Raw genomic sequence first — 24,929 nt, 5'->3', positions numbered from 1 at the left:
AGAAGAACTTTGCATGTCCCACCATTGAAACTCAGGCAACAGAAAACAAGAAGGTTCAGATCAAAATGGTAGAGTAGGAAGATCCTGGGCTTACGTCCTCCCACAGACACACCAAAACTATAACTACGTATGAGCAAATCGGTCAGAGAATGACCTGAAGACTAGCAGAACAGATTTTCTACAACTAAGGACATAAAGAAAATATCACATCAAGACAGGCAGGAGTAGCAGAGATGTCACCCAGTCAGAGCCTACTGCGCCCCCGTGGGGTGACTCACAAATGGGAGGGGTATCACAACTATGGAGATGCCCCCTGAGAAGTGAGGTCCAAGCCCAGTGTTGGGCTTTCCAGCCTGTGGGACGTGCACCAGGAAGATGAATGACCATAATGTCTGCCTTTGAAAATCAGGTTGGCTTACATTCAGGAAAGTCAGAGGGCTGTGGCAACCCAAGACTCCATTCCTGAAGAGCTTGCAAAAACTCACCCACTCCAAGTCCCAGTGCAGAGTCAGCAGCTTGAAAAGTGCCTGGGTCTTACAAGAAGATTCATCAACTAATTTTATAGTGTGTGCTGAAGAGGCTGGGACCGAGTGGAACCTTCTCTGGGGAAAGAAGTGCTGGTGGATGCCATTTTTTTTTTTTTTTTTTAATTCTCCTTCCACCTAGCTGGCCTGGTGCTGGTGGGCACTATCTCTGCCCCTCTCCATCAATCTAGTTAATACCATGCACACTGCCCCAGCATTCCCCTGAGGATGTTCCACACCCAACCCACCCACCCAAGCCAGCCCCTCTAAAGTGGTTCCTTCTCTGGGGGACCAGACCTGTCCCCCAGCACACCTGCAGTAGTCTCAGCCAGGCCTCAGAAACAGGCCTGCCAAGGAGCAGCCCTGCCCACCAGGGCACCTGCAACAGTCACAGCTGGGCCTTGCAGATAGCTAGGCTGGGGGCCTACCCCACCCCCCAGTGTGCTTGCTGCCCAACCATGAGAGGAGGGCACATGCCACCTACACAGGAGCACCTGTGTGGTGATCACTTCTACATAAGGTCACTCTTTCAAGACCAGGAAATGTAGCTGATAAACCTAATAAACAGAAACAAACACAGAGAGTTAGGCAAAGTGAAGAGACAAAGGAATGCCTTCCAAATGAAAGAACAAGACAAAACCTCAGGAAAAGAACTAAACAAAAAAGAGGTAAGCAATTTACCAGATGACGAGTTTTAAAAAATAATCATAAAGATGCTCATGAACTTGGGAGAAGAAGAGATGAACTCGGCAAGAACTTCAACAAAGAGTAAGAAATAGAAAATATAAAAAAGAACAAATCAGAACTGAAGAACACAATAACTGAAATGAATAATACACTAGAGGGAATCAACAGCAGATTAGAGGATGCAGAATGGGTCAGTGATCTGAAAGACAGGCTAGTGTGAATCACCCAACTGGAACAGCAAAAAGAATTTTGAAAAATGAGAATAGTTTAAGGGACCTCTGAGACAACATCAAGTGTAATAACATTCACATTATAGGGTTCTCAGAAAAAGAAACTAGCGAGAAAGAGACAGAAAGCATATTTTAAGACAGCTGATTCATTTCACTGTACAGCAGTAACCAACACAACATTGCAAAGAAACTATACCCCAATTTAAAAAATAAGTTAATTAATTTAATTTAATTTAATTTAATTTAAAAAAAATGGCTGAAAACTTTCCTAACCTGGCGAAGGAAACAGACATTCAAGTCCAGGAAGCACATGGAGCCCCTAACAAGATGAACCCAAAGAGACACACACCAAGACACATTATAATTAAATTGCTAAATGTTTAAGATAAAGAAAGACTCTTAAAAGCAGTGAAAGAAAAACAACTAGCTACATATAAAGGAGCCCCCAGAAGACTATCAGCTGACTTTTCAGCAAAAACCTTACAGGTCAGAAGGGACTCACACAATATATTCAAAGCACTGAAAGGAAAAAACTTACAACCAAGAATACTCTACCCCAGCAAAATTATCATTCAGAATTGGAGGAGAGATAAAGAGTTTCCCAGACAAGCAAAAACTAAGAGTTCATCGCCATGAAACTGGTCTTATAAGAATGTTAAAGGGACTTCTTTAAATGAAAAGAAAAGGCCATAACTAGAAAAAAGAAAATTATGAAGGAAAAAAAATCTCACTGATAAAGGAAAACATACAGTAACGGTAGTTGATCAGCCACCTATAAAGCTAATATGAAAGTTATTGTAAAAGACAAAAGTAGTAAAACCATCTATATATAAAATAGTCAAGTAATACTCAAAATAAAAAGATGTAAAATATGACATCAAAAACATAAAACATTGTGGGGGGGCCAGTAAAAATTGTATTGCCTCATGGTAACCACAGACCAAAAATCTACATACTTATATGCGGAATCTAAAAAACAAAGCAAACAAACGAAATAAAACAAAACAGACTCATAGATACAGAGAGTAAACTGGTCATTGCCAGAGAAGAGGGGGTTGAAGTGTTGAGCAAAATAGGTGAAAGGGATTAAGAGGTACAAACTTTCAATTATAAAATAAATAAGTCACAGGGATGCACTGTACAGCAAAGGGAATATAATCAATAACATTGTAATAACTTTGTATGATGACAGATGGTTACTACACCTATTGTGGGGATCAATTAGTATATAAATGTCAAATCGCTATGTTGCACACCTGCAACTACTGTAGTATTGTATGTCAACTATACCTCAATAAAAAAATTAAAAATAAGAAATATTCCTTCCTCCAGTTAAAAAAAAAATAAAGAACACCATCAGAGGAACCCTTACTTTTATAATTCCATACAGTGTTTAACAGTTTCAAAGTACTATGGTACTTGACCATTGACCATGATAATAATTAGGTGAGGTGCAGTGGTTAGGGTTTACTAGCCCCTTAATACTTTGAAGAAACAGGAGTGGAGAGGTTAAGCAACTTGTCCGAAGCCACATGGATGGAAAGAACACAGCTCTGACCTAAACCAGAGTCTTCTGATCTCCTGATGGGAATTCCTTGTACCACACCACAATCACAGTCACCCCAGATGGGAAAAGAAGAAAGAGCCAGGGAGAAGGCAGAAAAAGTACAAATAGTTTCCTTTGAGGAAAGCAATGAGATCTTCTTATAGCTCTGATAACAAGGGGACAGGCTCTCCCTCCTCCTTCATAAAAGGAGAGTCTCCCCAAGAGTAAATGGCAAAAGAAAAAGCACCCTCAGTATTGGCAGGAGCTGTCAGGTCTGTGCTTCCTATCTTCCAGTTATAAACTTTCATGAATTTTAGGAAGCCATGTGACATACATCATTAAATACGTGGTAGATGTGATGGGAATTGTGAAATAACACATCTATATTATACTCAAGGGTTTGCTTTATAAAGACTTCTAAGTGCCTGTTGAAAGAAGGTGTTAAGAGTGGGGACACTAAAAAGAGAGATGTCTAAAGGGGAAATCAAGAAAGAAGAATAGATGCCCATCTGTCTCCCTCCTTGCCTGCATCCCTGCCCCCATTTCTTCCTCCTATAGGGGAAGGAACAGAGAAAAACTGGAGTGCAGACAGATATCAAAAGTTGCCCAGCCAACGAGGGAGAAAAGCATTTAACGAAACAAACGCATTTCCCCAAGAGCCTCAGCTCCAACTTGATCAATGATTCCGCAACATTGAATCATTTTTAATTTAATGCTTCTGGGAAGAAAGGGGGGAACCCATCAACTACAGGCACAGTTGTCAAGAGCTGGGTATTAGCATTTGGTAGCATTTATTATCGCTGTTTATGACGGCATAAAATAGGTTTATGCTGATATAATTAATGACCCTAAATTTAGGAATAATAAATGGTAATATTTATTCAGCACTGCAATGTCTGAAGAAGGCAAATGGAGTAGTCAAGCTCCTGACTCCCTCTCGGTGTGCAGGCTGTGGTAGGAACGGGTGTGAGCGAGGGAGCCCTTGGACACACACTCCCAGAACTCTCCACCCAGCACTATGCATCATTTAACACTATGCAAATGACTTAGCAGCAGGACATTAACAGTTTCCAGAGCAAATAATTTTCATTTTGATCTCTAAGAACAAGTTCATCAGCAAGATTGTGTCACATTTCCCTCTAGAACCAAGACCCTCAAATGTTCCCTTAGCTCACACTCTTCCTATGGGGTATACACAGAGGTTTGGACAGTTGTACCAAATGCTACACTCTTCATGGATCTCTTTACCTCCTTCCATCTCTTAGAAGGAACATCATTGATGTCCTGCAAAATCTCTATAGACCATGATTTGAGAATTTCTGGCAGACATTTGCAAGGAAAGTATTTAAGGCAGAAAACAGTTACGTTTGCATCTTTTAAAACAATTTCAAATGCATGTTTGTCTTTCATTTTGTAGTTATCTTCAAAACCTGTGAGGTTAAAATATTCCTGTAAATGTTCCATTTTTGTGCCTAAGACAGTATCTTAGCATTCAAAATGGACTAAGACTTCCATTCTTCCTTTTTTTCAGTGAGGGCAGGAGGTGAATGGAGAAAATTATAGTTCTTCCGATCGAATAATCCCTTCTGGATCAGAATAACATTCTCCCCCATTTTCAAATATAAGGAAAGGAAAGCAAAGAGAAAGAGATTAAATACCCCTTGCCTACCTCTCCCCTACCTCTTGCCCTTAACACAGAGACCCACAAACAGGGAAGAACCAGACCCAGACTGACATTTCCATCCAAATAGCCAACCTTCGCTCCATGTCCAAAAAATTAAAATTTTCCTAAAAACAAATAAAGCACAAATATCCATCCATTGATAACTCTGTTCCAAAGAGTACGAAATAGCAAAACAATCTAAATTTCAAAAGTCCATGATTGCAAGTTTAAGTTCCTTTGTCAGCTCTCAGGCTGGGTTCTATATTGAAGGACAGATGACTGGTGTCGGCTAAGCTTTAACTGCTAAGAAATATGACCTTTGGCCAGCAAACATTCCAGAGAGATTCCACAGCAGGACCATTGGATTGCCTGGCCTCACTGAAAGGAGAATTTGGAGATGAAACTTTGGAATGAGAGTTCAAAGGGGAGTATCACCCTCATGTTGTATCATGTCATGTCATGTCATCATGACCATCAGCACCGTTTCTACAGACATCGTGGACTCAATCATTCATCTTCCCAAAGGCCACAGAGAATGTAGAACTTTCTCCTTATAGGCTCTTCAGCCTGTGACATTTTGACCTTTGTACAGGAGGACACAGTGCCTTGCTGAGTGAGAGAAAGAGACCCATGGGGAGGCTGACCATCTGACAGCCAACATCCCTCTGCCTTTGCTGGTCTTCCCTGATTTTTCCTGCTTCTCCTTCTCCCCACTATGAAGGAGTGTGGTCTGCTGTTCTTGCTTTTCAGGACGTACTGCAGAACTCATCCACAGGCATACAGAAATTCTATGCTTCAGAAGCCAAACATGGATGGTGAGTCCATAAAAAAAGCCAATCACTTCCCTATGTGATCCAGCAGGAGACCTAAGGTCACAAATCTTCCCAGGCTGGAAGATACTTATTAAACCTTAGCCTGTTGGAGATTACCCAGACATAAAATCACACTCCCTGATGTGTCCTCTGTCATTCTTTCAAGACAGTGACTAAAAGGAGGAGAAGGACACGGAGAAGGTTAAGTATCATGCCCACAGGTTCAACAAAAATCATACCTCAAATGGATAGGATACAAATTTTCCCTTCCAACCAAACCTCTAGTAAAACATTGTGTCGGTGGTACACCAATACTTAAGTGCTAATATTTAACTGAAGATGTATCCAAAAGCTCATTTCTGATGGAGGTAACTCAAGGCCCCTTAGAGCCCTTGTTCTGGTCTGGGATGATATACCTGGAGGCCCACACGTTAAAAAGAATTTAGAAAGGTCAGGCACCCTGAGTTAGACTCAACAAATATGTATTAGGCACTTACCACTTCCCAAGTTCTACGCTAACAACATTCAAAAGGAGAGTCACCAGATGACCATCTGGAAGCTTTGACATAAGTGGGGCTGCACAGCCAAGTGGAAAGAACACGAGCTTTGCAACCTGACAAACCTGAGTTTAATTCCTGACTCAGCTGTGTGGCTGACCTTGCATATGTCACCCAGTCTTTTGCCTCAGATTGGTTTTTTTTCATTTGCAAAATGGGAGTAAAATATTTACTTTTTTCATAAGTATAAAAAACTTAAATTTAAAATCATATTTTTATCCTATCACATTGACAAGGAATAAAAAGAATGATAATGTGCAGTGTTAACAAGGTGTGGGGACCAGGCCCTTTCATCCATCAGTGGTAGGAATATACATCTGTGTATCTTCTATGGAGAGTAATCTGGCAATAACATACATCAAATAAAAAATATGCATAACATTTGACTCAACAGACTACTTTTAAGAATTTATCTTAAGGAAATGACTGGAGAAATTTGCCAAGAGACTAACAAGACTCTTCACTTGTCTGTTGTTTATAATGGAGAATTGTTTAAATCAATTATGGCCCATCAATACCATGAGATTGCTGTTTTAAAAACTATAAATGCCATTTGCATTCTTTGCTGTAGGAAGAAGCTGTCTGTTTATAAACTATACTACAAAATACATTACCTTATGAAAGTTAACATGGGTATAAATATAGAAATATATTTAAGGAAATAGCTGATACACCTGAAGCTGTCAATTTACAAACAAATGGCTAATGGACCTTCTTCAGCTTGCTAATAGTGTTTCTCTCTGGGCAGCCTGATCCAGGGATGGCTTCCATGTTACAAAATTCTGCAGGCAAAATGTAATTATCATAGATGATAATGTGAACAATGCCCCTTGGATTAACGTAATATATTAGCCCCAAATTTGGGTGTTTTTTAATTTCTTCTTTAAGCTTTTTCTCTGCACTAGGATTTTCTACAATAACGATGTTTCATTTTTCTTCCCCCATTGGAAACAATAAAACCATTTTATTTTTTGAAAACAAAGAAGTCACATATAAACAATAATAAGCCTGATGCAAGTGCGTGTTGGACACTCGGTAAACGGACGCTCTGTGCTTGTTTTTCACCAGTTGTCTCTGAGCTCTCAGCCCACAATTCTATCCTCTGCTCTGTCACACCGCAGCTAAAACTGTGCAGATCGCAACACTCAGATTCCCTTGCCAGTTGGCTTCCTGCTAAGTTCTGCCAACGAGAGGCACTAGAGGGAGATAGGAAGGCAGGAAGAGGAAGAAAAGGATACCCTTTATGTCTCCCAGTTCCACTTAATGAGACTAGGGCAGCAGCAGGGGACTGGCTGAACTCCTGCGTCTTAAGACGCACAGCATAGCATCACTGCATCTTCTCACGGGTACCAGCAGCAGGCGGGATGCATCCCCTTGCCATCTGGATACTTTCATTCCTTCACCCTTTCAACTGCACCCTTTGGTCCACTGAAGCCCTTGCCAAGTCAGACTCCCTTCTCAGAGTTCCACACACCAGCATCATGGAGACTTTCCACCCCTGGGTTCTGGTAACTCCACCTCTTCCCTTTGCGTCCCCATGCTTGTAGGCAGTGCCCGCCTCTGCAAATGTTAAATCTCCTGGTTTCTTCTGCATCTCCTTTTTGAACTTTCAGACTTCTACCACCAGTGTGAATCAAATCTCTTTTTCTTTAACACCTATTATCTTGACTGTGTCATGTATCATTTTTATAATTAGAAGACAATAAAGCTATTTTATTTTTTAAATGTCCCAATTATACGGAGTACGACTCTTAAAACATATTAGCCATTGTACTTATTATTCACTGTTCCCTTAGGAATTTCTCCAACTATGACTGCTACTGATCTTCTTCACCAATCGGAGGCATAGACATTTTCTTTCAATCTCAATAACACAGCTGAAACAAGACGAAAAGGCTTATTAACACTTTACGAAGAATAAATGATATAACAGATGATATCTACTCACAGCAAATTTAAAACGGATTATTGGTATAGCTGTTCTCATTCTCAAGCAGCCATGTGAGGGATTGCTTCTTCCAACCTCTTCCACATAGCAGATGCCATCTTTCCTCAGTGACCTAGGGGGACCCTCTGGTTAGACCAGAGTTTCTTCACTTTCGAGCTCCAGAGAATTATCTCTTCCCCCTAAAGGTCCATCTGTCAGGCATCTTTTCTTGTTCCAGGATCTACTCCTTTCCAGGAAGATTGACAATGGGAATAACAAATTCATTCAATGACTACACTGCTCTCTACCCACAGGGAAGTCTTCATGGCCAGTAGCAAATGTATCAAGGGCAAGCAAAATGTATGAAGGGCAAGAATGCTTACTGCCATGATCTAAAGATCTAGCATCAAAAACCCCTGAGTTGCTTGTATGGTTGTATGTAGGTGAGGAGGCAGCCCAAGAAACATCTAATGTTGAATTTCTCACCAGTCTGTTGTTTGGGAGCTCAGAGAGTATCTTCCATTCTTTCTTGAGCATAATTTTTAAAAATTATATATTTATTACAGTCCATTTTTTTTTTTTTTCAAATGTAACTGATCTGAGAAATCTAAAAGTCTGAGAATCACTGCTACATGTTTTTTTTTTTTTTTAAGGATATATATATTTTTTAATTTATTTATTTATTTTTGGCTGTGTTGGGTCTTCGTTTCTGTGCGAGGGCTTTCTCTAGTTGTGGCAAGCGGGGGCCACTCCTCATCGCGGTGCACGGGCCTCTCACTATTGCGGCCTCTCTTGTTGCGGAGCACAGGCTCCAAACGCGCAGGCTCAGTAGTTGTGGCTCACAGGCCCAGTTGCTCCGCGGCATGTGGGATCTTCCCAGACCAGGGCTCAAACCCGTGTCCCCTGCACTGGCAGGCAGATTCTCAACCACTGCGCCACCAGGGAAGCCCGCTACATGTTTTTATATCGAAGAGATTTGAAATACATTAAAAGTTAGAGCTGAGGTCACATAAGAGGGAAGCCCTGAACATATCAAAAAAGGAGGAAAGAGGCATAGCCCAGCCCAAAGGTGAAGTGAACCCAATGGGGATAATCATAAGCATTTTGTGATCCTGAATAGTTACTTGAGTGAAAACGTACAATAGAATGGGCCAGTGGAATGGCAGCCCTGTGGCCAAACTATTCAAAGTCAGCTGGGTGCTGTTTACAGCCAAAAGATGGCATCAACAGGAAGTATGTCTTCTCCAGAGGAGAAAGCTGGCAGGACATGGTACAGTGTTGAGGCCCAAGCCATGCTGGGAATTCAAATTCCGTGAAGGAAAACTGAGGATGAACTAATTCATTCATCCTGGGCCAAGACTGCAGAAAGCTGGGAAGGCTATGCCTTCTTTCATACCAGTCACACTAGATGTGAAGATTGAGGTCAACAAGGCTAACTTCAGAGACCATCTGCTGATGGGGCTGAGGCTTTACTTGCATCTCCATCCAAGTTGGGGAAGAGCTGATAGATTAAAATCAACACGGGCTCTGGAGGTAGACATGGGTATGTGTGTGCCGGAGTGTGTGTGTGTGTGTATGTGTCTGTGTATTTGCTTGAGTGTTTTAATTATCTAGATAATTTTTCATGCCATTTCTGCCTTGAACTAGGCTATGTGATAACTCATTTTATCTCTTTAGTCTCAATTTCCTTATCATTTGAAGGACTGGGACTAAATAATATACAATAACCCGCCCAGCTAGAACATTTTAAGATTCTTTTATTCTAATTCCCTTAAATCTCTATAGAAAAGGAAAGTAGAATAGACAGAAGTTTTAGTCCTGGCTCTGTAATACGAGCTATTTAAACTGCACTGAAGACTTCACCCCTGTATACTCAAGTTTCTGTACCTGAAAATTATACGGAAGATCTACCTTGGTCGGGCCATAGTTACTATTACATAAGAAAATATATGTAAAAGAACAAGGTTCTTTCTTGGCTTATAAAAAGTGCTAAATCTTTTTTTGATAAAGTCTGTGAGTGCTCTTATTGTAGTAAAATAAAGCCTTCACAATCCACAGAGTAAAAGACTATCGATACTAAATTTAAATGGTCCCAGATAGTTAAAGCTGTCAAGATTTTTATCTGATTTTTATAGTTTCATGTGTTTCCCCTAGAGCATTCAGCCTATTACTTCTTAATACCTTGGTGTGTTTACTTATAGCACGTCTTTTGCTCTTTGTGGTTGTTTACTTCTCTTCCACAATGGCCTTGGAAGAAAGTAATCAAGTTTGCAGTGTTGTATATATACTAAGAATAAATATACTCTGATTCTCCTGGGAATAAAATGTTGGCCTGGGTGTTGATTTTATAAAAATTATTTGTCACTACCCTCCACCCAACAACCAAAGTCTAAAAATTGGGAATCATGCTAGATTTCTTCCTCTCCTTCACTTACTTGCCATGTTGACCTTTTAAGTCATCACTTGTCTTCTCCCCACTCCCCACTCTAATCAAGCAGCCATTATCACTTCTGCTCTAACCCAACTGGTTGTCTCCTTGTTGGAAAGAATTATAAGAAACAAGGGATCCCTGCATCAGTCCTCCTGGATTACTTTGAACTCAGACCAGTTCAATACAAACTACCAGGCCAACAAGATGGTAAATTGTTTCTTTTGGAAACCATCTTTGTATTTTGTTTTCCTGTTACAGACATATGTTGCTAAGAGATCTTTGGCTTGGCAAGACCCACTATATCTTTGCTAGAAAATCCTGGCTTTGTCTCCCTGACCACTGCTATCAAAACCTCCCAGCCATCCTCAGAGGCTCATTAACATCACCACACAAGGAAACTACTCCACCTTTACACAGTTTTGCAAACTCCACAGGGGTCCATGATTTCTTTTTTTTTTTTTTTTGAGGCTGGTAGAATCTTTTTTATTGAAAAGCTGAGTCTTCTAATACAGTGATTTCCTGAAGTTTCAAATAATTTTCAAAGTATGCAACCTGAATTCCTTTGTAAGGCCCCTTCTGTGATACCCTTAACTTTCAGTCATAGCATTTAAATGAAGGCAGCTATGATTTTAAAATACAGTATATAATGATAGGTACACAGAAATATTATGGATTTTTTCATAAGTTCTTTTGCATGATACTAGCAGGGAAAGAAAGACAAGCATCTTGTGGTAGGTTAAGTGCCAAGTTCAGGTTCAGGCTCTCTAATCTTTAGGCAAAAAGCTTGCCTCTTTGCTGGTCAGACCACACACAGGGAGGGCAGTTCTGTTAATGTTTAGAAGCCTATGAATAGGAATGTGTCCAAAGAAAATCAATGACAATCAGAACATCAGAAACAATACCACATAAGCAATGTTTAGGTGAACCACATCGAACTTGGAGAGAGCTTCACCTGAGGAAGTTAAGGCATGTAAAACGGGGATTAGATCTTATCCTTGTTTCTACACATTTTAGGTAAAATGTGTAAAATTCACAAGGCAAAGATCAAAACAAAGAAAAACAAATCCACCTAATTATACACTATGGAATGGGTATGTCCTGAAACGGAATGTCAACGAAGCATTTAAGTGGAAGTTAGATAAACCATATGTTAGGTGTGTTTTAAGGGTTCGTGAGCTGAAACTTTTAAGCCCATTTATTGTAAGATGTTATGATTCCATGGCAGTCTCAAGTCTTGGTAATGATGTGCAATGACCTGGGGATTTTTTTTTCAGTAGAATAATGCTATGATTTCCAAATCCCTTTCAGTCAAAATTGTTTGGGTGATCCAAGTAACCTACAAAGTGCCTTGAGCTCCATGATGAAAGATGCTATATAAATAAAAAGGGTAATTTAGTCATAATAAATAACGGTAATGACGATGGATGGTGGTGTCACAGAGAAGCTGGCCTGCCATTAGGGAGCCCAGAGCAACCAGCTGTGAGCTGGAAATAATGTGTGCCCAGGCCAGGAGGATATTCAGTGACTGAGACCATGTTAACCTTTCAACCAAAGACCTGGATCAAGCCTCTGATTCAGAGGTGTGAGCATTTGAAATGAAAAAAAACTACAGTATTTATTCCAGAGCTTGAATGTTACTTTGGGCTTATAAGACCTCTACCAACACAGGTCAACAGGGAGCTTCCTCTTCCAACAGAAGAGAAAATTGAGTAGGTCAGGGGAAGAGCCAGAATTCCAGACTAGAGTTATGACTCTGAACCCTGTGCTCTTTCCATCCTCTACCAGACCCCAGACAATTCAATGGAACATGTAACTTCAGAAAAGAGCCAACTTGGATGAGAAAATGTTGAAAAGAGGTCATGTCTCTCAAGATGGCTTGCAGAGCTGTTTTCCATCCATTTAGGCTCAGTAAGCCTGCTAGTAAAACTCTTAGCCCCTCAAGCAGGGAGGAGCCATGCACTGAGGCCCTGGAGCTGATCTCCAGAGTTAAAGGAGCACGTGGTAGGAGCCAGCTGAGTTCTGTTGGACCAGGAAAGGACACTGCTTTAGGGCTTTGTCCAGCTTGAGATCTAGGAAGCCTGATTGCTGCCAGAGGCCTGATTGCTGCCACCTGGTGAAGGACTTGGCTTTCCACGCCTCAGATGTGCTTGAAGACCAACCAGTCACCATATGCAAAGAGGAAAGATCCTCCTCTCTGCCCACCAAAAACTTCCATCAAAAAAAAAAAAAAAAAAAGAAATCTGGAAGCTACAAAACTAGGAATCTTGTTAGAACACATGGATGCTTTCCTTACCTACTTATCTTCTTTCCTTTTTTTTTTTTTTTTTTGTGGTATCTATTGAAATTTTAGTTTAGAGCCTTTAGCTTTAACTTGCTTGCATTTTGGCATAATTTAGCATACTTTATCATTTGGAATTTATTCTCATCCTCTTTTTCTAGTTTATCATCTTTAAATTTTTAACGTTTTTAACTTAACAATATTCTTTTTGTGCTTTTCCTTTGAAGCTAGTCTATTCTCAGCCTTTTAATGTTTATTTTGGGTTTTTTTCCCAGAAAGAAATTATTATTTTATATTTCTTAAAACATTTTCTTATTTATTTTAAGTCATTGTAATTTTATCTCTGAAAGTTTTGTTTTCTTTTTAAATTTCTTTATAATTCTCATTTTATCTCTTCTGTTTCACCTTTTCAATATTGCTCTATTTTCCCAGTTTCTAAACGTATGCTTTTGCCTCTTTAAAACTGATATTTTAAATTATAACTTCTTCTGCATTTTTATTTTTAGCTTTTGAAATTATTTTTCCTTTCAATTTTTCTGTTTACCTTGTATTCTGTTTATTTCCATAGGATACCAATGTCTGCTCCTATAGTAAAAAAGAATCATTTATTACCATAGGAAGGGGCTTTAAGTCTTTTTCCACAGTTTGAGGCAGGTATGTATGAATGCTAATCCTGTCACCCCCACCCACTGACTGAGTGATCTTGCAAACCTGCTCTTCTATCTGGGTCTCAGCTCACAACTCTGCAAATGCTGACCCCTTATGACACTGGAATTCACCTTTCCTATTATACGTTCTGAAAGGCATGGAGGAGCTAGGCCAGGAGAAGCACCATGCCAATCTTCCCTCTTGCAGCCAACCATTTTTCAGTCATTTCACTTTTAGCCATTCCACAGCCATTTTTCAACCATTTCAGCCATTCCATTTAGATAAAGTGACACCTTTATTATAGCTGTATCCAGAATCCAGTAAAATACAACTGAGAATAAAGATTTATCTGCAGGAAATAGAAGCAAATCAAAGCATTAGTCTTTTTTTGTTTGTTTGTTTTGTTTTCTTTTATTATTTCATTTAATCTTTTTTTTTATACAGTAGGTTCTTATCAGTTATCTATTTTATACATATTAGTATATATTTGTCAATCCCAATCTCCCAATCCATCCCACCACCCTCCCCCACTGCTTTCCCCCATTGGTGTCCAAACATTTGTTCTCTACATCTGTGTCTCTATTTCTGCCTTGCAAACCGGTTCATCTGTACCATTTTTCTAGATTCCACATATATGCATTAATATACGATATTTGTTTTTCTCTTTCTGACTTACTTCACTCTGTATGACAGTCTCTAGGTCCATCCACAGCTCTACAAATGACCCAATTTTGTTCCTTTTTATGGCTGAGTAATATTCCATTGTATATATGTACCACAACTTCTTTATCCATTCGTCTGTTGATGGGCATTTAGGTTGCTTCCATGACCTGGCTATTGTAAACAGTGCTGCATTGAACATTGGGGTTCATGTGTCTTTTTGAATTATGGTTTTCTCTGGGTAAATGCCCAGTAGTGGGATTGCTGGGTCATATGGTAATTCTATTTTTAGTTTTTTAAGGAACATCCATACTGTTTTCTGTAGTGGCTGTATCAATTTACATTCTCACCAACAGTGCAAGAGGGTTCCCTTTTCTCCACACCCTCTCTAGCATTTGTTGTTTGTAGATTTTCTGATGATGCCCATTCTAACCAGTGTGAGGTGATACCTCGTTTTGATTTGCCCTTCTCTAATGATTAGTGATGTTGAGCATCCTTTCATGTGTTTTTTGGCAATCTGTACATCTTCTTTGGAGATATGTCTGTTTAGGTCTTCTGCCCATTTTTGGATTGGCTTGTTTGTTTTTTTCATATTGAGCTGCATGAGCTCTTGTAAATTTTGGAGATTAATCCTTTGTCAGTTGCTTTGTTAGCAAATATTTTCTCCCATTTTGAAGGTTGTTCTTTCATCGTGTTTATGTTTTCTTTTGCTGTGCAAAAGCTTTGAAGTTTCATTAGGTCCCATTTGTTTATTTTTGTTTTTATTTCCATTACTCTAGGAGATGGGTCAAAAAAGATCTTGCTGTGATTTATGTCAAAGAGTGTTCTTCCTATGTTTTCCCCTAAGGGTTTTATAGCGTCCGGTCTTACATTTAGGTCTTTAATCCATTTTGAGTTTATTTTTGTGAAGCATTGGTCTTAACTTCAAGGAAATCACAATTTGAGCCCTGACTTTGTCACTAACCAAGTAACCGGGGGGAGTCATTTGATTATTGTGGACACCAATTCCCTCCTTTTTAAAAGGAGAGTTTTAGATGAGATTATTTCTAAGGATTCTTCTGTTATTAACTGCCAATGAGTCTATACCTTTCTATTCAAAGGAACTATGAGATTGACATTAATATATATGGAGATTACCCTGTTATTTGTACCAGGTAACAGAACCCAAGAGAAGTTATTCCTGCCGGAGTACCAAGACCTCTCCAGTCAAGCTCATTGAGCAAAACAACAACATGTTACCATGGTAACATAAAGGCTGGCTAGGTTGAGCCAGGTGCCTGACATACTTGCCATTGATGACACCATCCGGGTTGAGCATGGGGATGATCTTGAAAATGAAGTTTTCCCTCAAGAGCCTAGCCACAGGGTCACTGCTGACCAGGAACTCCAAGGTCCCCTTCATCACCCAGCTGGCATTGCTCTCTCCTGGGTGAACTCGAGCAGTAATCACCTGGTATGGGCGCTGCCCTGCAGAAAAAGAGACACAAGAAAATTAAACCTAAGTACACTTTTCATTTCCACCCAGATAATCTCTAGGAAGCCAGTATTACACCTGACTGGCATGAAGCCTGAAATAGGTTGATTGTTTCTAATACACATCTAATGTACATGTATCCATTTTCCATCTGCCTCTATGGTCTGCAAGACTCAAGAGAGTATAAAGTTAAAGCTCAAGGCTGTTATCCAAAGCATAAGTACTTAGTGGCATCAAAACCAACCAAGAATGAGATTTTAGCAAGACCACCAAAGAAATAATTTACTCTTCAGAGTCCAACAGCATGATGCTGGGTGTCCCAGACCTGAGACTGAATCTTATCTTCATCATTTACCAGTTGTAAGATCTCAGCCAAATGACTTAATTTCTCCAAGGCTGCTTTCTCATATGTAAAATGAGGACAATGATACTGACCTCCTGCAGCAGTTATAAAAACTAAAGGATGTGATTATAAACAACTTGGCATATTGCTTGCTGTTCAGTATGTACCTGTTAGCTCTCTCCCTTATCAATTATAAAGTCTGTGGTTAGGATGGTGCCTCACATTCCCCAGTAGAAATAGGAGTCAAGTACAGAGACTGAATTGGGAAATTTATGACTGACTTTAAGACACTGAAGCCAATCCTGGAGAGATTTCACAAAAGAGGGAAGCACTTGGAAGCTCAATCTCGGAGTTGCAATACTTCCTTCACTTTGCAAAAGAAATCAGGGACACACTCTCTACCAATCACTGGGAGTGTATTGGCATGAATAGATCTTATGAAGAATGCATTGATGAAAGAGAGACTTATCATCCTTTCTGTGCTGACAGAAGACACGTGGAGTATCGTAGTGTTGAGACGTATTCTTAGACCACATCTGGGCTCAGGTGGTAAATGTCTTTTGATTGATTGGTGATGTCTGTCCCCATACACTTGAGGAAGAAGTGGGGAACATGTGGTATCATACAAGCAATTCACCATGTCTGCTCTAACCCTTTGTTTAATTTTGTGTGGGTTTTTTGACTCTTCCTTCTATATCCTCACCCAATTCCTTACTGTTCCTAAACCCATTCTAATGATGAGAACTAAATATTTGCCAAGTATAAATACCTTAGCCACTAAACAGCCTAAAAGCTAAACCAGTCATTTTCTTCCTGATCATTCAAATCATGAGTTAAATATGGCTTTTCTTCCCTTAAGCAGTAATCTTTTTGAGGGAATAAACTGTGTCTCTAATTCTGTACAAAGAAAGATGAAACTGAATAACTCTCAATTACAGCTAAATAACAAGTAATGGAAGATACAGAGAAATAAACTATTAATTCCCTAATTATATTACTATTATCATCAGTTAAAACAAACAAAAAACCCTCTGTCAACAGCCAATGAGATGCAGGTTTAAGGGGCATATATTGGTGCATTTTTACTGACTATGGTGAGAACATGTTACTTCTCTTTGTAGATCCTTTATATATTGTGGATAATATTCAGTTATGTTTTTGCTTAAGCAGGTATTTTAAACATATTCCAGAAACTGCAGGAGGCATTGGGTAGAAAAAGTTGAATATATTATAGTTCTTGTTCTGTAAGAGGCCAAAGCATTTGTCGGTAGTGACAAACATGCAAGCAAATAATGACAAGTGAGCTAGTGGAGGTGTATATAAAGCACCAAAAATAGATCTGACTCAGAGAGGGAAGGACATTTCCAGCGATGTGGTGCTATTTAGACTGGGTCCTGCAGGATAAGTATCAGCTAACTGGAGAAAGAAGGTGAGGAGGGGTCTTCTAAGCAAAGAAAAAGATACATGGCAAAGAACACAGAGGAGAAAAACTGGTGCATTCAAGAATAAAGAAAAGTTGGAATGGCTGAAGCAAAGGACTAGAGATAGTAGTTTGTGAATTTAGAAAAGTAGGTTGCTGTCAAACTGTTAAGATCCTTCCTCATATATTTTGTTTAGGGATTTGGACTTTATTCTGTAGATCAGAAGTTCTCAACCATGGAGTCAGTGTCTCCCTGATACACTATGATCTGTGGTGAGATCTACTGAAGAATCATTGGTTAGTAATAAAAGTGTAAATGCTTGTTATATATATATATATATACCTATATATATATATATATATATATATGTGTGTGTGTGTGTGTGTGTGTATATATATATATATATACACACACATATATACTACACTATATATGTATACATATACTTTATAAATATACATACATAGACATATATACATGTATATACACACACACATACACATATCACACAAAATGCTGGCTACCCGTCCAACAGCTTTTCTCCCCTTCTTTCCTACTACCAGACCCCTGATTTTGGGGGTTTTAAAAAGTGCCCAGATCAAAACACCCAGCTTCGTGGATCCTCTTGTAGGTAGGGGTGACCATGTGACAGGGTCGAGACCAATGAGATGTAAATGGCAGCCTGGGGTGGGTCTTTCTGGAAAACTGATTAAAGGGCACCATTTCACCTGGCAAATGCCTTCTTGGTTTTTGTCCCTTATCCCTCATCTTTGTCTCTTCTTCCTTCCGTGAGCATAGATCTGATACTTTCAGGTGAGGAAGCCAACTTGAGAATCAAAGTCACATGATAAGATGTTGCCATAAAGGTAGAAAGAGCCTAGGTTCTTGAAAAATCCCTTAAGCAGCTACCCTGCACCTTCACTAGCTTCTTCAAAACTTCTGGATATTTGAGACCAATAAACCACTATTTGACTGGGCAAATGTAATCATGTTTCTGTTATATCTTGTTAGACTCTAGTTTAACTTATATGATATAAAAGCAGGTTTAAAGTCATCCTTAAAATAAGGTTACTTTGAACAACATGCATCCAAGTGTGCTTTCTGGACTGGGGAGAAAAGAATGGCAGAGAGTTGTAATGAGAATATTTGTTATGTGTGCCCCAGAAAACAACAGTTGAGAATGTCTACTTTAAGAAATAGAAAGTAAATGATGGCTTTTCAACAGGAGAAAGACATGCCAAAGACTGTGCGTCAAAAAAATTCTGACATTTATGAAGATAGTACATTTGTTTAACCATAGACAGTGGTGGGGTTACGGAGCAGAGAACAACTTTTAGAGCCATATTTCCAGAGTTCAAATTCCAGCCCCACCATGTTCTACCTGAGATGAATTATGTAAGTTTCTGAAGAAATTGAGTATTGGGTTGGATGTTCTGCGTGTAAGCCTAGTGATTTGCTAACTGGAACTTACTAAGTAAGCATATTGGCAGGGGGGGTGGCGGGGTGGTATATAGTTAGCTAGCTGAGCACAGTTGAAGTTAGTTGAAGGTCAACTTTCCCACTGTATCATTTGCTCACAATTACTTTTCACTCCTTCCAAAGCAAGCTGTATTGGCACGCCAATAAAAAGCTTGTTGAGTCATAAAGAGGCTTGACGAATTTGTACCCAGTCAGTGGCCTATTTTCAGTTCTACAATTCCATATCACTCTCCTTGTGGTTTTTGAACTATGTTCATTTACAGCATATTGAACAACAATAGTAAGTGCTCCCAGCCCAGCAAGAAGAAATTAAAAAAAAAAAAAAAAAAGAAAAAGTAGCTCAAGCTCGTGTAAATTTTCAACACCAACTGAACACTCTCATTTTCTGGGCCATTTGAGTCCCATTGCCTGGTAACCAGTGCAATGCAGTGCATTAGTCAGTAAGCCAAATGCAGCTCTTGCAAAGAAATGTCAAGATGTTTCTTCCCTTTGGAGAGTCAGGTTGATAATCTGCTAGATTGTAATACACCACAAGACCTGCCAGGCTGTTCTGAGCATCCTGAGGAAGCAAACAGGGAAAACTGTGGATTCTCATGAAGAAATAAGTATAAGCAGCATTTTAGCCATTTCTAGTTGATTTTCCTCCTTCCTCTCCGTGATTTAAGGCAATTTTGCAGTCGTATTGGTGAGTTAAACTTATGGGACCATTCAGTTGTAGCAGCAAATGGTGCTCCAGAGAACCCATAGCAGACAACAGCTGTGAATAGTATGCAACATACATACTATGTGTTTTTTCTTGTAATTGACAATTTCAGTTTTAATAACTCATCTTTGCTTAGGGTAGGGCAAAGAGTGTCAAGTATATGTCTTTTTTTTTTTCTCTGTAATTTATAAAATCTATTCCGGAGGCCACCAAAATCTATGGGGGAGTCATGGTTTGGCAATATTGTAATTCTGAAAGCAACATATTGAATTTATGTCAGTGGTAATGACATCTGTGTTAGAAACAAGTAGGGGGTTGTATAATGCCTGAGAGATATCAGGCTCAGGGCCAAGGAAAAGCTGAGTAAGAACAGAAGACATGTGTGATGATACACATGTACGCCCAACTATATAAACATCCATTCATTTATTCCTTCTTTCTTTCAACAATATATATTAAGCTCCTACTGGCACTCTGCAAGGTTCTGGAGATTCCAAAAGAAATAATGATTTTTGCCCTCAGGGAACTAATAATAGTCTGGTGAGAAAGACAGGCACACAGATAATTATGATCCAATATGATCAGGGACATTTGGCAAGACATTTTTCAAAGCACAGCGGAATGCTCATTACGTTATTTATGGTAATGCGAGCAACTGGAAGTGACTTAAACATGCATCCACAGGACATTAGTTAAAGAAATGATACGTAAAACAGAATACTATGCAACCATTAAAAATGGCACATAGATCTCACACTGGAAGGTAAATATCACAAAGTGATGAGTGAAAACAATATAGGAGAGAGCGCTGCATCATAATGGATCCCATTTGTGTCATTGTAGATACTTAAAGGTATCTATACACAGAGACACATCTGCTAGTGGAGGCCATGTGGGTCATTTTTATGTCTTCTTTATCCCTATCTAGCATGTTTGTCTCTCCAGAAAATAACAATCATATGTCAGTTTTCATAAAGGCAAAATATTTTCCAGGAGTAGTAAACCACAGAAGAGAAAGATTAAAAAAAAGTTTTTTTCACATAAGATGTGACATATGATCTGGTTTGTCCCATTGGAGTTTGAGTTTGCCAGATGAAGAAAAGAAAGGAGGGAGATGATGGAAGGGGCTAAGTCGATGTATTTGCAAGATAACGAGGTCATAAAGCACAGAGTGTCTGAAGAAGAGTGATGTGATTTTATGTGACTAAAACACTAGCTATATGGAAGGTAAGAAGGGGAGTGATGCTCTAAGCTAAGTCTGTACCTGTTTCTTTTAAACAGGCCTTTTAGCCCATGCTAAGGAGTTTGGAAACAATCTTATAGGCTGTGGAAGCACCATGGAAAATCATTTTGCAAGAGTGTGATCAGATGGGGCTTCTTGTTGGAGCTGAAGATGATAGGAGAAATGGCCAAAAGAGCATATTATGATTTTAAGGTCCAGTCAGCTAACTTGACCTTAACTCTGGAAGAGAGTGGATAAAAACGGCCTGACTGAAGGGCAAGGAGTGAGGAAGGAGACCAGGAAACAGAAATGGAAAAGAAAATGTCAATGAAAGAAGATTCTGAGAAAGAGAAAATTTGAAAAGAGGTGTGGTGGGAAAAAATTTATACATTATATAATATACATGATACTAATGTTTACCACCAACGGTAGCATGCTATGAAAATTTTCTGCACTGTGTGTTTTTCATTTACTAATATAGATTGGTGATCTTTCCACATCGATATATAAAGATTCTTCCATCTCTCTTTTTTAATTAGTTGTATTTAGGGTACAATTTACATACAATAAATTTTACCAATTTTAATTTTACAATTCAGTGAATTTTGACAAATGTATGCAGTGCTGTAAAACCACTAAGATCATGATTATCATCACAAAAATTCCCCTCATTCCCCTTTGCAGGCAATTGCCTCACCCCATCCCTATCCTCTGGCAACCACTGATCTGCTTTTTGGCTCTGTAGGGCTGTCTTCTCTGGAATTTCATAATAATTGATTCATACAGCATATAACCTTTTTGTCTGGTTTCTTTCCCTTAGTGTAATGCTTTTGAGAGTCATCCATGTTGTTACATATATCAATAATGTGTTCCTTTCAGCCACTGACTTACGTTCCAGTGTACCACAGAGCAATGGACATGCCACGATTTGTTTATTCCTTCACCTGTTGATGAGCATGTGCATTATTTCCAGTTTAGGGCTACTATGAAATAAGCTGCTATAGTCATTTGTGTATACATTTTTCTTCAAAGTGAATACTTGGGGGAATAGAATTTCTGCATACTTTGGTAGGGTTAATATCATGGTAGGTTTTTATGAGATGCTGCCAAACTGTTTCCCGAAGAGTCTGTACTATTCTGCATGTCCACCAGCAGTGCCTGAGGGTTCCAGTTAATCCACAGAACAACGACCCTTAGTATTGTCAAGCCTTTTTAATTTTAGTCATTCTAATGGGGGGGGGTAGTGGTGTCTAATTGTTGTTTTCATTTGCATTTCCCTGATGACAGATGATGTTGAGAACCTTCGTATGTGCTTTTTAGCTATTTTCATACTTTCTTAATGGAAGTATCTTTTCAGCTCTTTTGCTTATTTTAAAATCAGGCTGTTTGTTTGTCTTATTATTGAGTTTGAAGTGTTCTTTATATATTCTAAATACAACCGTTTAACAGATACAGGTTTAGTAAATTCTCCCACTCTTTGGCTTACCTTTTCATTTTCTTGAAAATGTATTTTGAAGCAAAAACATATTTTATTTGATAAAGTCAAATTTCTCCATTCTTTTTCTTTCATAGTTTGAGTATTTGGTGTTCCATCTAAGAAATCTTTGCCTAACTCAATGTGACCATGATTTTCTTCTACAAGATTTATAGTCTAAGTTTTACATTTAAGTCAATCAATATTAGGTCTAGTGAGTTAATTTTGGATTATGATATGATGTAAGGGTTGAGATTCATGTTTTTCTTCCTATGATATCCTTTAGGATTTTCTACACATTCAGTCTTATCTTCTGAAAATAACAACAGTTTTATTTTTTTCCTCTCCAAACCTGAAAGCATCTATTTCAACTGGAGGGTGGAATGCTACTCACATCTACTGGTCTCTATTGGATAGGGGCCCAGGATGCTACTAAACATTCTGTAATACACAGAACCGACTCCCATAACAAAAAATTATCTGGTTCAAAATGTCAATAGAGAGGAGAATGAAGAACTCTGGCTTATACTCTACAATACAATATTAAATAGAACTGGTGATAGTGGCAATCTTTTTTTTTTGTTTCCAGTCTCAAAAGGCAAGCTTTCAACATTTCCCCATTAAGGCTTTTGAAATTACCCTTTATCAAATTAAGAAAGTTTTCTTCTATTCCTACTTGCTAAGAGCTTTTGATCTTAAATTATGTCAAATTATTTCAAGTGATTTTTTGCTTCTATTGAAATGAATACATAATTTTCTCCTTTATTCTGTAAATGTGATGAATTACATGGATTTATTTATTTTCATTTCCTTTATAGAAAACTTTGAATATACACAAATATATTTACTGCCCAGCTACAACAATTATCAATTCCCAGCCATTTTTGTTTTATTTATACTCTCATTCTCTACCTCTCGCAAGATTATTTTGAAGCAAGTCTTAGGCATAACTTTATTTTAACAATGATTTTTTTGCAAGTTGTATCAACATTACATTCCTGAAATACAATCAATTTGATTATGATATATCATATATCATTTTATGTAATTCTGGATTTGGTTGTTTTCTCTGGAATTTTGCATCTATGTCCCATGAGAGAAGTTGGCCTACAATTTTTCTTTCTTGTAATGTCCTTTTCAGACTTTTATAACAAGGTTATGATGAGTTGGAATCCATTACCACTTATTCTTTTCTGTGGAAGATTTCTGAAGATTAGAAATATTTCCTCCTTAAATTTATGGTAAAATTTCCTAGTGAAGCCCTCTGAGCATAGAATTTTTTTCTCTGAAGATTTTAATAACAACCCAAATTACATAATAAACAAAACCAAAATATTAAAAAGCATTCAAATTCATGTAATAAAAAATCCAACTGTTTAGATTTTCTATTTCTTCCTTTCTCAGTTTAGTAATTCTACTTTTCAATAATTTTAAATTTAAAGCTATATTTTCAAATTTGTTGGTGTAAAGTTATTTTTAAATCCCCCTTATTATATTTAAGAGTCTCTAGTGATGGTCCTTATTTTTATTTCTGATATAGAGTTCTTTATTCTTTATCATTCTCAAAGAGAGCATATCATTTTTAGTCTTTTCCAAAAATGAACTCTTTATTTTACAGTTGTTTCCTCTTTCATTTATTCCTGCTCCTAAATTTTATTTTTCCTTCTTTCTACTTTCTTTGGTGTCAATATTTTTGTTCTTTTACAAAGAGCTTAAAATGGTATTTACATCATTGGCCCAGTGTATGATAGAATTTTATAAATGTTATCCATGTGTTTAAAATAATGCCATTGAGTGCAACGTTCCATATACACCAATTAGATCAGATTTGTTAGTTATATTCTTCATATTTTCTATATTTTTGCTTGATATTATGTCTCCTTATTCTATGAGTTACCGAGAGAGGTATATTAAAAGTCTCCAAAGACTGTTTTAGATTTGTCTATTTCTTCTTACAATGTTGTCAATTATTTCTTTATTTTAAAGCTATGTTTTAAATGAAAACAGATTTAGCATCGTTATGTTGTCCTAACTGGACATTTTATTGTTATAAGGTATTTCTCTATTTCTACTAAAACATTTCTCCCTAGCTTCTCCTTTGGCTGTATTAATATAGCTATGCTGGATTTCTTTAGGTTAGTATTCACAATGTGTATCATTTCCCATCCTTTTACTTTCAAACTTTCTATAATTTTTCAGTAGGTATTTATTTCTCGGATGTATCATATAATTGAATATTGTATTTTATTCAGTCTAGCAATCTTTATTCTCTTTTATTTTTTTATTTTTTATTTTTATTTTTTTTTTAATTTTTGAATTTTATTTTATTTATTGTTTTATACTGCAGATTCTTATTAGTCATCAATTTTATACACATCAGTGTATACATGTCAATCCCAATCGCCCAATTCATTGCACCACCAACCCCACCCCCATGCCGCTTTCCCCCACTTGGTGTCCATACGTTTGTTCTCTACATCTGTGTCTCAATTTCTGCCCTGCAAACCAGTTCATCTGTATCATTTTTCTAGGTTCCACATATATGCGTTAATATACGATATATGTTTTTCCCTTTCTGACTTACTTCACTCTGTATGACAGTCTCTAGATCCATCCACGTCTCAACAAATGACCCAGTATCGTTTCTTTTTATGACTGAGTAATATTCCATTGTATATATGTACCACATCTTCTTTATCCATTCGTCTGTCTATGGGCATTTAGGTTGCTTCCATGCCCTGGCTATTGTAAACAGTGCTGCAGTGAACATTGGGGTGCATGGGTCTTTTTGAATTATGGTTTTCTCAGGGTATATGCCCAGTAGTGGGATTGCTGGATCATATAATAATT

General features: G+C 38.1%; 1 protein-coding gene across 1 annotated transcript in view; it reads right to left on the bottom strand.

Annotated features, from left to right (window-relative positions):
• Positions 1 to 24,929, bottom strand: part of AGBL1 (AGBL carboxypeptidase 1) — a 779,202-nt gene that overhangs the window by 437,161 nt on the left and 317,112 nt on the right. Inside the window, exon 18 of the mRNA XM_068543058.1 lies at positions 15,250 to 15,430. Within this exon, the coding sequence (XP_068399159.1) occupies positions 15,250 to 15,430 (181 nt within the window). The remainder of the gene's footprint in view (positions 1 to 15,249; positions 15,431 to 24,929) is intronic.

This window comes from Eschrichtius robustus, chromosome 1, assembly GCF_028021215.1.
Source record: "Eschrichtius robustus isolate mEscRob2 chromosome 1, mEscRob2.pri, whole genome shotgun sequence".
Lineage (NCBI taxonomy): Eukaryota > Metazoa > Chordata > Mammalia > Artiodactyla > Eschrichtiidae > Eschrichtius > Eschrichtius robustus.
This window is presented reverse-complemented; position numbering and strand designations above follow the sequence as displayed.